The sequence below is a fragment of the Mauremys reevesii genome, linkage group 8, assembly GCF_016161935.1.
Source record: "Mauremys reevesii isolate NIE-2019 linkage group 8, ASM1616193v1, whole genome shotgun sequence".
Lineage (NCBI taxonomy): Eukaryota > Metazoa > Chordata > Testudines > Geoemydidae > Mauremys > Mauremys reevesii.
In genome coordinates this window covers 97,314,303-97,330,655 of record NC_052630.1, presented here as the reverse complement: position 1 = coordinate 97,330,655, position 16,353 = coordinate 97,314,303, and the positions used below count along the sequence as shown (strand labels likewise).

Genomic DNA, 16,353 nt, shown 5'->3' with positions numbered 1-16,353 from the left:
CACACAAGTTAAGTGCTAATCTTACATCAACAGCATTTTGGTTCAGAAACAAAGCACCCTATGTTTCTTCAATTTTATAGCATAATTTAACTACATATTTCTAGCTCTCTGTAGTGTTTTGGGTTCTTTGGCAAAAGGTTTGCATCGTTTTTGTAACTGTGACACTTGGAAAGACTTTTGATAGGGAAAGAAAAGTGTTTGTGTTTATCAGATTAAAACTGGCGAAATAAGGCACTGTTGGTAATATGTAAAAGGTATCACTGATATGTCAACTGGTCTCCATGTAAATTAATGCTCTGGCAAAAGTGTCTGTAGCATACTCTGAAAACCACAACGTCGATCATATTAAAAACAGCAGGAGGGGAGAATTAAGAAAGAAAAGCATTTCTAATTCTCCTTCAAACATGCTTATGTTGCCAAGTGTTTGTCATAATATAGTGCTCAAATTACACAAACAGCCATCGTATTCTGTGGCCATTAATAGTTATTGTTTTGAAGTTTACAGTTTTGCATACCAATCTCCCCTGGGATTAGTTATTCTAAATGCAAGGTCCAGGAAAACCTATTTAGGGTTCTGTTATCCAGGCATTTGTTTTTTAAAGATAAATATCTAGCATTTTGGATAACAATCTGCAGCTGAAGCCAATAAAACTTTAACTACTACTAAATTAACCACTAGCATCCTAGATTTTGTTCTCCTAAAAAGAAAAAAAAAATGAGAAAGATCTAACAAGCCTCCTCTAAGGTATGGACTAAATATTCAAGGCTCCTCTGATGTAAATCTCTGCTCAGAGCATTTTTCAAAAAAAGCAAAGATTGTGCTTATTGGTTGGATGTGTCAAATGTGTGGGCAGAGCAGCCTGTTAATTTTTCTTTCTTGGCTAAGTCACTTCTACTTAGAATTCAGCAAACATAGATAACAATGGACAGTTCTGCCTTTGCTGAGTCATAAACTGCAAATGATGAAGCAAGGAAAAACAGCCTTTTGCTCATTCTTCCTGTTTCAGATTGGAGCTGGGAAGAGACTGGAGTCAGCTTTAGAAACATTGAACTATATTTTCCCCCTCCAATATGTTTAAGGAAATATTTATTTTGATTTAGTTCTTTATTGATGATACCTGTCTTACTTCACTTTCATAGAAGTCTGATCAAAATACATTTTAAATCTGCTGCTGTCTTTAGAAGTCTTTTTAATAAAAATTCTGAATGGCTCCAAGATCTGTATAAACATAGATCACAATCCTATAAACACCTATGTATATACTTGGAGTCAAAGGGACTGCGCCCATGCCTAGAGTTAAGGATGCACACAAGTGTTTGCAGGGTGGGGCCCTATGGCCCAATCACAACGTTCTGACTACTAGTGAAATCACATCCTTCGTGGGGAAAATCCAAAGAGGCGACTGGAAACTCCTGGGCTCTTAAACCTTTTCATACTTCGAGATAAGTCCCATGTGATCTGGCTGCCAGGGTAAATCAGCAGAAATAACTGCATCTCTCTGTAGGGTCCTCACATCGGTATGAGCCAGTAGAAGAGCTCTGTATCTCTATTCAGGATCCTAGAACTTGATACGCTGTTACAGGCCACTATACAAAACGGTGCGCATAAAGCACTCCAAAGGAGCTAGAGGCAGAACCACAGAATTCCAGGGGAAGAGGAAAGACTACACATGAGAGTCATTCCACTAGGACACAATCTGTGACGAGAACCCCTCCAGCAGTCAGCTTCAGCTACTTCCATGGGAGAGACAGGTATGGAGCAAGAGGGTGTTTCTACATAATAAAGTGCTGACAGGGCTATTTTGCACTGCAAATGCCCAAGAGGGTTATGTGGGATGATGCCACAGAAAGCCACTTCCTCCCTTCTTCATCACCTCTTAAACCAGAACCCTTGGAACTGTAGATCTGAAACCCCATGTAGGGAGCTATTGGTGGTATCATGGGCTGCTGCTGTTACTTCATCTCCTGTCCCTGCTGCCTTTACTTCTTGTTGTTATTGGTCTGTTCCCAGCCTCTCTACAAGAAGAGGGAGACCAGAGCATTTGGGTATCACTTGTCAGGCAAAACCCATACTGAATTCAGAACTTCACCGGGAGTTCTACCAGATAAGGACACCCTATCACTGTGGCCCATAACCTGTGAGTCATCCCTGACTCTGGCCTCTCCCAAATATGTACACCTAGGCCATTTCCAAAGGCTTTTGCCTCTTCCTCCTCCATGCCATGACCAATTCTATCCCTTTCTCTGTCCAAATCATGAACATTTATCTAGGCCCTTATCATCTCCTGTCCAGATTACTGCAGTCGCTTTCTCTCTGGCCTTCTTGACACCCAATTTGCTCCTCCATGGTCCCTTCAAAATTCTACTGCTAAAATAACCTCCATTGTGATATTGTCGCCTCTCTCTTTGAGTCTCTCCACTGGCTCCTGCACTCCACTCCATTAAGTACAAGCTTCTGGTCCTTACCTTTGAGGCTCTTCACTACTAGCTGCTCACTACCTGTATCCACTCTTGTGTCTTGTTGTATTGTCACCTCCCATCCGTTCCATCATCCTTAAACCTCACCTTGCTGTGATGCCTACAAAATTCTGAACAATGACTAGGCAGCTGGTGTGGTGTGACGACTGCTTATTATGCTAATCACAATTGCCTCATTGTTACCTTATACTCCCCCCACATCCCCTCGTCTATTGTATCCACATGTTATCTCCTCTTATATACTTAAACTGTAAGCTCTTTGGGGCAGCCACCATCCTTTCATTAACTAGAGAACAATGCCTTACTATAATAGGGCCCTCATCTTTGCCTGGAACCTTCAGGTCCTATCCCAATAACAACAAAAATAACAATGAATTCAGGATTGAACCCACAGAAACCCATGGGTTTTTTAATAAAATATTTGGCTGGATGGAATACTAGTAAATACATAATGAGCAGTGTGGGTTTGAAATGATCTAGGCCCAATGGTCTATAGAGGGTGTTTTTTCTAACCTACTAAAATGTCACCTTTTTCCTGACATTTATAAATTATTCAGGTGTGGGATTCACTCATATTTTAAATGAGCTGCTCAACTAAGCGACCCATTTGATTTGGGTGTGAATGAGAGCAGAATTTGGAGTCATATGTCAGAAGGATGAACAGGAGGGAATTTGAAAGAAGGGCCTAGTTTAATAGTGTAGAGTAAACCGCTCTGCAAGGGAGGGGGGAAAATAGCATTGATAATCACTGCAACAAGAAAATGGAAGTCTGACTGGCAACAGTGAAAAACCATCAGGAAACTGAACTGAAGTTCAATTTTCGCCTAGCAACACCACAGTGAAATCCTGATTTGAAAAAACATAAATCACAGACCAATTAAAAACAAACATATTGATGAAATTGCAGTAAGTGTTCATTTGAGTATGCCACAGTTTTGATCGATGGCCTTACCTTCTTACACACCTGTTGTTCTTTGGCAGAATGAGCTTTCACATGTTTGCGCAGGGAACTTGGATCCGTGTAGCGTTTGGAGCACCCGGGAATTTGACAGGCATATGGTTTCTGTAAATGCATGGAAAAGAAAAAGAAAGGGAAGGATTTCAGCTTTTATAGGCACCTACCTTTATAATGTGAAGCCTGAGTTCAACAATTAGAATACAAAATAGCTGGAGACTATAATTTATGTGAAAACATATTGTAAAACCCCAAGCTGTTTGCTCAGCTTGCAACCTCTAGTTTTGCAAATACTTCTGTGTATAACAAGTCTGGCTGTGGGCCAGCTGTGGCGCACACAGAACAGCAATGACAGCTCATATTCTGAAGTCAGTCCAAATCCTGAGAGCACTTAACACATCTGTACTCTTACACTTTTGGGGATTGATTACTGGACTGAATTAAATCATAATGAGAAATAAATAGTTGGGTTTTGAGAACATTATAGTATTTCCACTTTTTACAAGTACAAAAATAGTACCTTTTTGCCTCTTTGGAGAGGTATTTACTTTGTATACAATCCACTCCGTATGTGACACAGTATTGCAAAGATCTTTTAAGTATCATTGCACAAAAAAAAAGAAAAGAAAAAGAAAAGACATGGTTTCTGATTCTGACTTCCTACTGGTTTTACAAAGACAGTGTCACATATGTTGCAAAGCAAAAACTAAGGGCATTAACATTGGAGTGCTTTCATACATTCTTCCTGTTCCTGTTTTAAATTACACAAATGCTTTATTTACACAATTTATACTCATACAAACAACACTAAACACAAACATTACAGCAAATCAACAAATACAGAAAAACCCAGCATTGTTGACCTTGCCAGGGAAAGTCCTTTCCAACTGTGAATAGTATCTCTCCGCGATGGCACAACATGAAGATCTTCAAGTGGCAAGAACAGCCTAGTTTAGCTGAGCAGTTCCAATGGATTCCTCTCACATGATAGAAAGATACTTCTCCTACCTGTAGGAAGAACACTCCTCTCTATCTGGAGGGTATCAAAGCTCCTTCCTATTACAACAGAACAGCTGCAGGGGCCTCATGGCAAGCTCCCAGCTAATGCAAGCCTGACCAAATGCCTAACTTGGCTGTGGTACCACCTCTGGGCCCTGACGACAAAAGGCAACCTTTAAACTGTTGGGGAAATCCTAAATGAATGTGTTATTCCCAAGGTACTTGGTCACACTCAGGTGGTAACAAATGATCACCTCATGCCAAGCCTCACAAAGCCTCTAACCAGAGCCTAATTTTGCTGTTTTTTTCCTGTGGCTTTTTGGAGCTTGCTTGCCTGCCCACCCATCATGCCAATGTACTATGCCAGAGGGGCCTCAGTACATAGGCCAGTAAGTTCTTTTAGTGCTCTCCCAGGAGGTTTGGTTTGGCCTCTCACCTTTGTGCTTTGATCACCTTTAAGGGCTGACATCAGAGTCACACTTTTGAACCTCTTCTCTTTTCACAGAAAGCATTCAGACATGGTCACTTTCACCTGCCGTGCAAAGTGCACACAAGCCCAATTGCACCACTAAAGCCTTATGTAAAGGCAGCAAGGGAGGAGTGGGATTGGGGCTCCCAGCAGAATGGCAATATAGGGGTGCCATTTGCCCCCTTAGCTTGCACAGAAGGGGTCACGCGCGGAGAAAAGCGATGGAGTCATGATTCCGCAGTCTGTAGTCTGGAGCCGCATTCTCATGCTGTGGTTCTGCTTAGATAAAACCCTACACTTCATTTGGTAACTCTGGCTTGGTACAGATAAAATGAATTTCAGCAGCACTGGAAGAGTGATGACACCCCTTCCTAATTGCAGCACAGATAACTTCCCTAATTCTGCTTTCACCGTGGGAAATATGACCTAGTGATTTCAGTTATTTAATCAAACCAACCCAATCTAACAGTCACTGTAATTATTTACATATTCTCCTTTCTGAGAAGATAAACGATGGATTGACCTACATGCGGAGTTTTAAATCAATACCAAATGCGCTCCATACGAAATAAGCAGCCATTTCTTTCTAGGTGCCTCCAGAGGATAAATAACCCTGTTCCTTATATCAAGAGGAAATTTCCAAAGGAATAATAGGATCATTCACCAACTCAAAGCCTTAAAGGCTATCACAATACCTACTCAGAAACTTACATAGGAAAGTAGATTTATTGAGAGTCTTTAGAATACACAGAGAACAGACATGTGAGGAAGGACTATGGAAACCTTTAACAAATTCCGTAATAGAAGAATCAGCAGAATATTTTTCTAGCCATGGTACCGCTATTAGTGATGGGGAAACTATATCAGAAAAAATGCCCATATTTAATAGCCTAAATCTTTTTGCTTAGACATTCACACAGTCTTTTGATATGTTGTCAGTTTTTAAAGGGGTCCGTGGGTCCTGTGGGCTAATATTACATCCAGTCTTTACAGTAAAACCATACATGCATCATTAATTGTTTACACTGACATTCTAAAACAGGCAACACACTAAATAAAAACCACAGGTCTTAAATGAAGCAGGCAAATGAATGTTAGTTTCGGCAGAATATGAAGATAGTGAAAATTTCAAAGAACCTGTAGCAGGGAAGTGTGAATAACAGTTCCAGACACTTTGGAAAGTTAGTAAAAAATTATTACTGTACCTTTGTGCTGCTGTACGAGCATTTCAGAGGTTAAAGAAACAGAGAGAAAAGGAGAAGAAAAGAGAGCTAAGTTTAGAGATGTCTTTGCAATATCACATAGATCAACAGACACAAGAACTCTGGGTTATTTTGTTCAGTGTACTATATAACTGTACAAAAGCTCTACTAAATGATATTCCATTTGCGAGTCAAGCATATATATATATATATTTATATATGTATATATATATATATGTTTTTATATTAACTTCAAGCAGTTAAACTTCAAAAATGTGTATCCCGTACAGTATATTCAGTTTCAGAAGAGACACATTTTAGAACTAATTACAAATTCAAATATTTCAGGTTGACTTTCAAATAAATAAAACATTGTTATTGTAAGTGCGCTTGGGTTTGGAAAATGTGACTGACTCGCTTCTCTTACTTGTTTGTTTTTGCAAGGCATAATGTACATTACACATTCCTTAATGCTGCACTGTCTGAAATGTGTAGCTGCTTAAAAAGTAAATATCAATTAAACTCAAAAGTTCTGCCCCATAAACACTGGGCCAAATGTTAAACTATATATTCACCTCTTTGAAAAAGACAAAGGAATGACTCTTGCTGTTATTCTTCACAAGCTCTAGGCTGGGGACTTAATTGGCCTATGATGTCTGTTTGCTTCCTTTGCCTTAAAATTGGCGACATAATCGTATCAGGGTTTAGGGCAGCTTCAGCCCAAATTAAAATTTTTAGAATGGCTACTTTAAAAAAAACCCTGATGAACAGGTAATACGTCAGAAACCCAGCGCCAGCTCCAGGTTTTCTGCTGCCCCAAGCGGCGGGGGAAAAAAAGAAAAAAAAAGAAAAAGGCTGATCGGCGGCATTTCAGCGGCAGCTCAATCACACCGCTCCATTCTTCGGCGGCGGTTCAGTGGTGGGTCCTTCACTCCCTCTCTTCCTCTTCGGCGGCAGCTCAAAGAGGAAGAGAGGGACTGAGGGACCCGCCGCCGAATTCCCGCTGAAGACCCGGACGGGCCGCCCCAATAGCAGACGGAGTGCTGCCCCTTTGTATTGGCTGCCCCAAGCACCTGCTTCCTTAGCTGGTGCCTGGAGCTGGCCCTGCAGAAAGCCCAAACATCCTTGACAGAGGCCAGCTAACATGGCCTTTTTATTATGTATCAAGGAGAAAGGCACATCATGTGTCTTCTTCCACAGGTTCACCCACTGCAGATACACTTTGGTAAAACTCCACTTCTGAGAATCACACTGCAGATATGCTGCTCTCCTTGCATGCTCTCCATGGGCCTGATCCAAAGCCCATCACGGAAGGCAATGGAAAGACTCCCACTATCAGTAGGGTTTGAAGCAGGCCCCATGTGCTGTGCATGCACTAAGAGCAGAAAATTAGAGTAGAGTCTACCATGTCTATGTGCGAGAAGAACTTGGTACTTATGATTCATTTTTAGTGCAGTTAATCATTAGCACTATTAACACATCATGCATGGCTGATGTATTCTTGCCTTTTGGGAGGGTGGGGTTTACAAAATTGTGTCCATTAATTTATTTTCTCTTAAGGTGTTTGCCATAGTCCTGTGGTCACTTAGATCAGACTCTGTCAATATAAACAAGAAAACTATTGAATTTCTTACAGCAACAATTTTTCAAGCCTTGATTCTGCCCCATTTATTCACACAGAGGAGTATTTTATTAGACAAGCTGTTCCTCAAGGTGAGCAACACCTTACTCCAGGAGTATTCCGAGGAATACCAGAGTACGGTATTCCTCGGTTTGAGTAAGGGTAATAGAATTTGGCCCTCATTGGTTAAATGAGCAAATCCTCCATTATTTAAATCAACACATGCAGCTAAAAATCAAAGCACCTCTTCCTTCACCTCTTATTATTCAGACATTTTCATGAAATGAAAGCTGCCATATGCCAGTTTCAATGCAGATCCTGTACAAAGCCTGTTTAAACTCTCTGTGCAAGCCATAATATGAAATAAGGTAATGCTTACAGTATCCAGGTGTGTGCGCTGGTGCTTTGCCCGATCACTGGAGTTACTGAAAGCTTTCTGGCAGCCAGGGTGCTGACATAGGTAAGGTTTCTCTCCAGTATGACTCCTCAGGTGAATCTTAAGGTTTTCAAGCCTAGAGAATGCCTTGTTGCACCCTTCAAACTGCAATAAAGCCATAAAACATCTCTGTAAAGCATTATTAAATAAACCATGGGCAGCCACAATGAGTACAGTTAAAACCCAAGCTAGACATCTAATAAATCAACCAAAACTCAAACATCTGCTGAAATTTATGGGTGAAACACATCATTTTGTGCTGTTAATTTCATCTATCATGAAACGCATGGTGTGCGGATAGATAATACTATATTATTATAAACATCTCACACATGCAGTGTGCAGTGCTGAACCTTAACATTATATGGTTCAGATACGGTTTTGGTAAGGAAGTTTAAAGAAAAAACAATCATTCAGTTTCTGAAGTGTTCACTTAAACAGTGTTTTTAACATTACTCTGGGGAAGGATTCTGTGCCACTGCGCAATGCAGAATTTTGTAGAAATTAACATTGTGCACGCAGAATTTCCTTTCCTACACAGAAATGGGCTGCAGTGCTGCTGGCCACCACTACAGGCCACTGGACTTGGCAGAGCCCAGCTTGCACATAGAAGACACCACTGGGGGGTGGAAGAGAAAGCTAGAGGGTTCCTGGCAGCTGCAGTTTCCAGCATGCCCTGAGGGAAGGAGAGGGCAGTACTAGGGTGACCAGATGTCCCTGTTTTATTGGGACAGTCCCAATTTTGGGGTCTTTTTCTTATATAGGCTCCTATTACCCCCCACCTTCTGTCCCACTTTTTCACACTTGCTGTCTGGTCTGGTTGCTAGGCGGTGCACAGGAAACTCCATGCAAGCCTGGGACACAGCATCAGGCTGTTTCTCCCTCTGGATCCCTGGGCTCTAGGGAGGGGTGGGTGTCTGGTCTGGGGGGGGGGCGTGGCTGCACTCTGAGGGGGAGGGGATGCAGGTGTATTGGGTGAATGGGCCCTGAAGGTGGGCTCTCGGGGGGGAGGGGTTCTGGTTGTCTGCCCCCGCCCCCACACACACACTAGGCTCTAGGAGGATAGGGGGCAGAAAAACAGAAACTGCGTTGTCATAGGGGTTTCTTTAACTCTCTGCTCCTGGGGGAATTTTTGTGTGTGTCTTGTATTGTTACAGACATACTTGCTGACAGGTATTTTGAAATAAATTACCAAAATAATTGAAAGTGGCATGATTGTGTAGCATTATTTTGACAAATAAAATGTGCAGAATTTTAAAATATTGTGTGTAGAATTTTTAATTTTTTGGCACTGAATGTCCCCAGGAGTATAACATGAATTCGCACAAGAAACTTTATGGGGTATAACAATTCCCCATATCTATATAGCCGGTTATCTGAGCAATACTGGCTTTTACTGTTCTGGTTTCATTAAGAAAGCTTAAAGTGGTAGTTTATAGTGCTGTGTAGCATCTATTACAAATCCTATAGGTCAAGAGCCAATACTGATGTGGACAAACAGTATTAAGAGCTATAGCTAGCAACTGCAGATGTAAAAGTACTACTGTTCATAAGGATACATCAAAAGCAACAATGAGTCCTGTGGCACCTTAAAGACTAACAGATATATTGGAGCATGAGCTTTCAGTCTTCCAAAATTATCATAAAAACTCACCAGCTCAGACACTCTCCACACTGGACAGTGGGTGAGTAGAATTTTGCAAGTGTGTGTGTGAATTAGTATCTGCGTATATCCAGATAAACAGATACTGATCCAGATTCTATAGACCAGCAATCAGCAACCTTTCAGAAGGGCTGTGCCGAGTCTTCATTTATTCACTCTAATTTAAGGTTTCGCGTGCCAGTAATACATTTTAACATTTTTAGAATCTCTCTTTCTATAAGTCTATAATAAATAACTAAACTATTGTTGTATGCAAAGTAAATAAGGTTTTTAAAATGTTTAAGAAGCTTCATTTAAAATTAAATTAAAATGCAGAGCCGCCTGGACCGATGGCCAGGACCCGGGCGGTGTGAGTGCCACTGAAAATCAGCTTGCGTGCCGCCTTCGGCACACGTGCCATAGGTTGCCTATCCCTGCTATAGACACATGCATAATAAGAATTATCATTATTACAGTCAGAGTTCTACTAGTATAAAAATGTAAGATCTGAAAGAGAAAAAGAATGTGATTGTACAAATAATATGGGAGAGTTTAACTGATTTTGCATAGTATGGAGTGTTTTTTAGTAGTTGCTGGGTGCCTTCAACTCCCATGGACAAAGCTGAGGTACTTAAGGCCTGATCCAAAGCCGACAGGAGTAAATTGAAAGGGTTGTTAGATCCTTGTGCTCAACCGAGCAGCGGGAAAGCAGGCGCGCGGCGGCGGGAGCGGGCGGCGCGGCGCGCTCACCTGCCTTGGGGGCACGTCGGCAGAGCTCGGCGGACCGGCGCGAAGCGAGGGGACGGGACGCGGGGAAGGGGCGGCGCGGCGCCGGGCTGGTAGGAACATACCACCTAACTGCAAGTGACATTACCAAAATATGGGACCTTTTCCTATTTAGCTTTGTTTCTATTATACCTCAAGATTCCAAGGTCTATTTCTAAAATTTTTGTTATTAACATGAACTGGTATATTTGTGATCCTATATATAATTTCTTTCCCCTTGAAATATCAACCCCTCTCTGGGACTGAAATACAGATGGTTTGGGGTGAAAGAAATAAGGAGTCTAGTTAAGGATTAAACATAAGCATCATAGCCTCTGTTCTGGTACCGTTCCGCTGCACTACAAAAGGAAGTGGTTAGAATGGTTTCTTTTATCAGTTTCTAATATGGATGCTAATCTGTAACTTGAAGTATGCAATGATAGAATTTGTTGGTATCTGATGCATATCAGGAAGGGCTGAATTAACCAGGTGGTCTTATCGAATTTCCTAACTGGTCATCAGCTTGTTTCTTGCAAAAATGATTATTGAATAAAATGTGTTGAACCCAATATGCATCTTTTTGTCACAATGCAAAAAATTAGAGAGACAGATTCAGATGGCCCTCCCAACACATATGGTTAGAATTAACCAAATGTACCCTGGTAACTTGTATTTTTTGCAGCATTACCCATTGCTCTCTTAGAAGTATATAATCACACTTTTGAAATACGTTTCTCTGTTTCGCTTTGCTTCAAGACAAGACTGCAGCTGTTTTTTAAAAGCCTGTTACATTTCGTATTTCCAGATGTTTTGCCTGGTCCCTATTTTACACAACAAAAAACAGAAGGAAACTCCCCTCTTTGTAGTAAATAAAACTGGATGCCAAATATCTGATTTGGCACGGCAAATTCTATGGGCCAGAATCTCAGCTGGTGTAAAGTGGTATAAACTCCATAAACTTCAAAAGAGCCACATAGATTTACTCCAGCTGAGGATCTGGTTCATGTTCCTGTACTGTAAGTGATATTTCCAAGAAGTAAAGTGAGACTGCCTAGGATACATTAGACCTGCTTGTTGCATTTCGCAAAAATTTAAGCTCATCCAAGATTGTATTAACTGGAGCTGTACTTTCTCCTCAAATACTGCATGTCGTACATTTATTGTATGCCTTTCCCTCTAGTAACTACTGTAACACTAGTAGGAGCCTGCTCTTGTGCAGTGCTAATGGAAGTTAAAGACACTTATACCTCACAGGATCAGACCTTACAAATACATCCTTGCATGTAATTTCAGATGATCAAATGTGCTAATAAGATCAAATTGTCAGAACTTTAAAATCCTGACATAAATAAATAATTATGCACTGCTCTTCTGTTTACCAGAGCTGGCTGAAAATTGTGTCTCAAATTTTTTTTTCAAACAAAATTGAGTTTTCAACAAAAGGCAATTTTTTGCAAAGAGCATCTGCTTTCTGTAGAAAATGTTGATTTTTCAGTTTGAAAAACTGAACACCCAAAACTGAAAACTTTTGTCCAAAAAATGAAAACGTTGCTGCAGTGCCTCATCGGAGCTGTGGTTCAGGTGCCCCATTCCTCTATTCTCTTCTGTGAGCCAAATTTTTAAATCATACCTCTCCCATGATGCACTGCAGATAGGGAATTGCATGTTACACTGCACTGGCTCAGCAAGAGGAGTGTCTATGGTGCATCATGGGATATATAGTCTGGAAGCCTGGCCCAAAAAGGAGGATGAGTGCATGAGGTGCCAGAATTAACATTCCTATGAAGCACCACAGCAGCAGTTCTGAATGGAAATGTTTTCAGACCAAATTTTTCAGCTGACATTTTTCAGTTCTTGGCTGAAATTTTTCAATTTTTGACTCTTTTGCCAAAAAGTTATAATTTGCTGTGGGGATATTTTTTTCCAACCATCTCTATTGTTTTCCTAGGGATAGGTGTTGTGTATTGCACTCTGGTGAATCCCACTCCCTGCCCAGCTTACTCTCCATTGCAGTTCTACTGCATTGCACATTTTCCATCATCCCTGCATACAGGGCCAGTTCCACAGGGCAAGTGAGCCAGCTTCCAAAGAGCAGCATATTGCTGTGCCATTCTCTCCCCCCCCACACACACACCCCCGCTGCTCAGACTGGGAGGCTGGGAGGTTTGCAAAATTAACTTGAATGTTTCTTCTTTTTTCTCTGCATTCCGTCAACATACTCAACTGCTTCTTTTTTCTGCTTTTTGTGTTTTTTCTTATATGGTTTCTTTTGCTTTGTCTCGGAGATTTCTTCACCAAGATTTTTTGACCTGGCTGCAGGAGTGTGGGTGGGATGTGGAACACATTTTCCATCTAGCTAGGGCTGCTCCTGCCTCCACTGATAGGAAGTTGCCCCCTCAACCATTTGGGATCTCAAACAGTTTATGTGAGAAACAAAGTCCGTTAGCCTTGAAATCAGCTCCATAGAGGAGTTTTTAAAAGTGAGATATATTTTAAAATGATCATTTACTGAAACTACGTTTCTGGTGTGATGCTAGTTTACTAGAGACTTGCATGAAAGACATGAAAGACAGGAGAGAGGGTAAAATCCTCACCCTACTGAAGTCTATGGAACGGTTGTCATTAACTTCAGGTAGGTCAGGATTTCACCTAGAGAGTTTACATTAGTTATCCAAGTGCAAACGACTAAACTCCAGCACATTCTTTGTTTCTCTCACACATCACATGGATTGTGTTGCAGGCTTCCAATGAGTGACTAACTAACAGAAAGGCAAGGCCTGACCCTAATTAAAGTCAATAGCAAAGCTCCCACTGACTTCAGTGGAAGCAGGGATGGGCCGATAATCACTGCTGCTGGGGTGTGAAATAAATCCCAGATTTCCCTTATTCATTGTCAGAATGGGTCTGAAAGTGATTCCCAACTACAAAATGATCACAATTTGTACTAGAAACTATCCAGATATGCAAATGTTCCAGCACCTGCTTGGCTGGGTAATTTAAATACTACTGTGTCACATATGAAACGATGACATAAAATATTGCTTTGAACTGCTGACCCAGCAGCTGCTTTCAGCATCCCCGGGGAGCTGGATCACTTGTGTTCTAGAAAGTACTGTAAATTGGAGGCACAAAAGAAAGAAAACAGTGGCCCAAGCTCAGGGAATTGATTGGCTGAGGGGACTGGTAATGGGATATGGGGCTTTTCACCTCTAGGTCATCCACTGGAGTCCAGCTCAATGTAGCTGAGATCAGCAGTGACCTGAAGTCATTACAATCTGATGGTGGTCTCAGTCTAGTGCCTAGGAACAAAATTCTACATGAGTGGGCACCACTCAGGGGATCAGTATGAGTTGGTACAGCTGGTGAAAGGATTAGTCTAGCATCATTCTGCTGGCTTATTAATTGGAGTATGTGGCAGGGAAGACACCCTTTTTTCTATTACTGTTGGAACTTGGTAAAGCACTTTCTTCATTTGTGATGTTTGATCCCACAGTTCTGTACAATAAAGGAAAACACTGGGTTTCAGGATCAATGAATGAACAGGACAGGAGGAGCAGACTAACGCTACAGCAGAGAGAAAGCTTCTATTTACACACAAATATCTTGGTAATCAGCAATGACAGGAAAGCAAATAGAGAAAAAATGTGCATGACAGTTTAATGAAGTCTGGGTAAAATATTAGGGGGAAAATTCAGGGCTGGCAGAAACCAGTGACTCTATTGAAGCCAAATGGATCTGTGCCTACTGATGCCAGCTCTGAATCTAGCCCTACATTTTTTTCAAAATCGGCCAAGGGTAATAGTGGCCTCCCAGTTCCTTAAAATGACAGCTCTGGCTACTGACAGAGAAAGGGTCACGCCGTCAGACACAAACAAATGATGGCTGATCCTTTAAATAAAGTGGACAAAGTGATCTGCATTCCCAGAATGGCTTTTCATTTTGTGGACCATATTTTGTGCTTGGATGCACAGGCAGCTCTTCTTATGACAAATTAACACAAACACACACACACAAGCCCAGAGCCAGCTGCAAGGGTTTTTCTGTTCTAGGCAAACTGTAAAACTTCTGCCTTTCCCAGTCACTCATACATTAAATGGACTCTTAAGCTTTTGCTACCCTTAATACTGTGTTGCCCTAGGCAGTTGCTTATTGTGTCTATATGGCAGACCTGGCCCTACACACACTCACAGATTTAGATCAGAAGATATATATCAACATTGCCAGCTTTCTCCCCACCAGCAATCATGAACACTCCTCAAAACCAGCTGGAAACAAGTGACCTATGACTTCAGAAATTCTATTTGGTCAGGGATCCTCTCGGAACATTTGATGTCTTTTGGAGAGGTGGGAGGAGCCTTGGCAGATTCCATTCAGACATGGCAAAAATAAATAAATAAAATAAAATAAATAAATAAAAGGAAAAAATGCTACAAATACTGCAAAACTTCAGAAAACAACTTTAGAAATAAGCAACCTGAGACTTGCAAATTTTTCGAAGTTACAAGTCAACAAATATGCTGAAATTCATAAAAAAAATGCAATCGTGCCAAATCTGGCATTCCCAAAACACCTTCCTTAAAGGCAACATTTTGAAAATGCAGCTCATGTTTACAAACCCTGCACTGCAGTCCCCAGGACTGTACCCCTCCATTCTCTCCTCAGGCCAGGTCCGCACAGGAACACTCAGGAAAGTTAAGGCAAATCAACTACAAGGATGTAGTAAAAGCACATAAATTAAAGCATGATAAGCCCCCGTATGTATATTACAGTGAACTAAAGCCACTTTACTCTTGAATGAGGTTGAGAGGATCAATCAGTGTAGGATCTTGACCTACAATGTAATTTCTAGGGCATTGTTAGTTAGCTCCAATATCTATGGCCAAGTGCAAAGTACAAAATATTCCGAATAATGCAAACAAGTTAAAGGTCCTGTTCTGCACGTACTGATGGTGGTGGCAAAACTTCCACTGGCCAATTTCCCAGTCCAGCAAAACCCTTAAGTACCTGCGTAACTTGAAACATATGAGAAGTCCCATTGACTTCAGTGGGACTATCCACATACTTGTAGTTACACAGAAACATACTTTGATGAATCCAGGCCTAGGAGGAGCAGGAGCACACTCTACACTAAGTGGTCAAAGCTACTGTAGCAGCACAAACACCCAAACAAATATGGATTAATTTCTCTCTTAGTTTGACCAAAAACCTCTATTTTTGGTTCCCACTGACACATACTGATAAGAAACAGTATCATCAGCAGTGAGGCTTCCATTTCACTGCCCTATCTGTGTCCCATCAGTTTTATCTACCGATACTGCACTATCTTAAATTTAGCGAGGATATTTATTTACTTGTACCTTTCCTGCCACCAGGCAACACCTTAGCCCCAATCCTCTGACCATACAGTGTACCCTGTGACGGAGCGATTCTGGCGGGACCCAGCTGAGAGTGCCAAATCAGGACCAATTGCTTAAACTGGGCAGTCACAGCCCTAGGCTGGGTTTTTTCCACCTCTAAGGCAAACCAAACCAGCCAGACAAAAAGGACTTTGGTCTCACCCCACTGGCTAACCACAAGTCACATAAGCAATTTCCTTAGACACTCCAGTCTCCCAGCATCACCACCAGTGCACTCGTCCTGGGGATGAATGGTTATGAAAACCAACACCCCAATAAAAGAAAAAGGTTCTCTCAATCCCAAAGGACCAAGCCCCAGACCCAGGTCAATATACACATCAGATCTTACCCACAAATCACGCTGTTGCCAATCCTTTAGAATCTAAAATC

General features: G+C 41.4%; 1 protein-coding gene across 9 annotated transcripts in view; it reads right to left on the bottom strand.

Annotated features, from left to right (window-relative positions):
- Positions 1–16,353, bottom strand: part of GLIS1 (GLIS family zinc finger 1) — a 267,233-nt gene that overhangs the window by 42,735 nt on the left and 208,145 nt on the right. For 8 of the 9 annotated variants that reach the window (XM_039486547.1, XM_039486546.1, XM_039486552.1 and 5 more), the window contains 2 exons: positions 8,104–8,265; positions 3,431–3,541 (listed from right to left, as the gene is read on the bottom strand). In XM_039486547.1, the coding sequence (XP_039342481.1) occupies positions 3,431–3,541; positions 8,104–8,265 (273 nt within the window). The remainder of the gene's footprint in view (positions 1–3,430; positions 3,542–8,103; positions 8,266–16,353) is intronic. The other variant, XM_039486545.1, reaches the window with a different exon arrangement.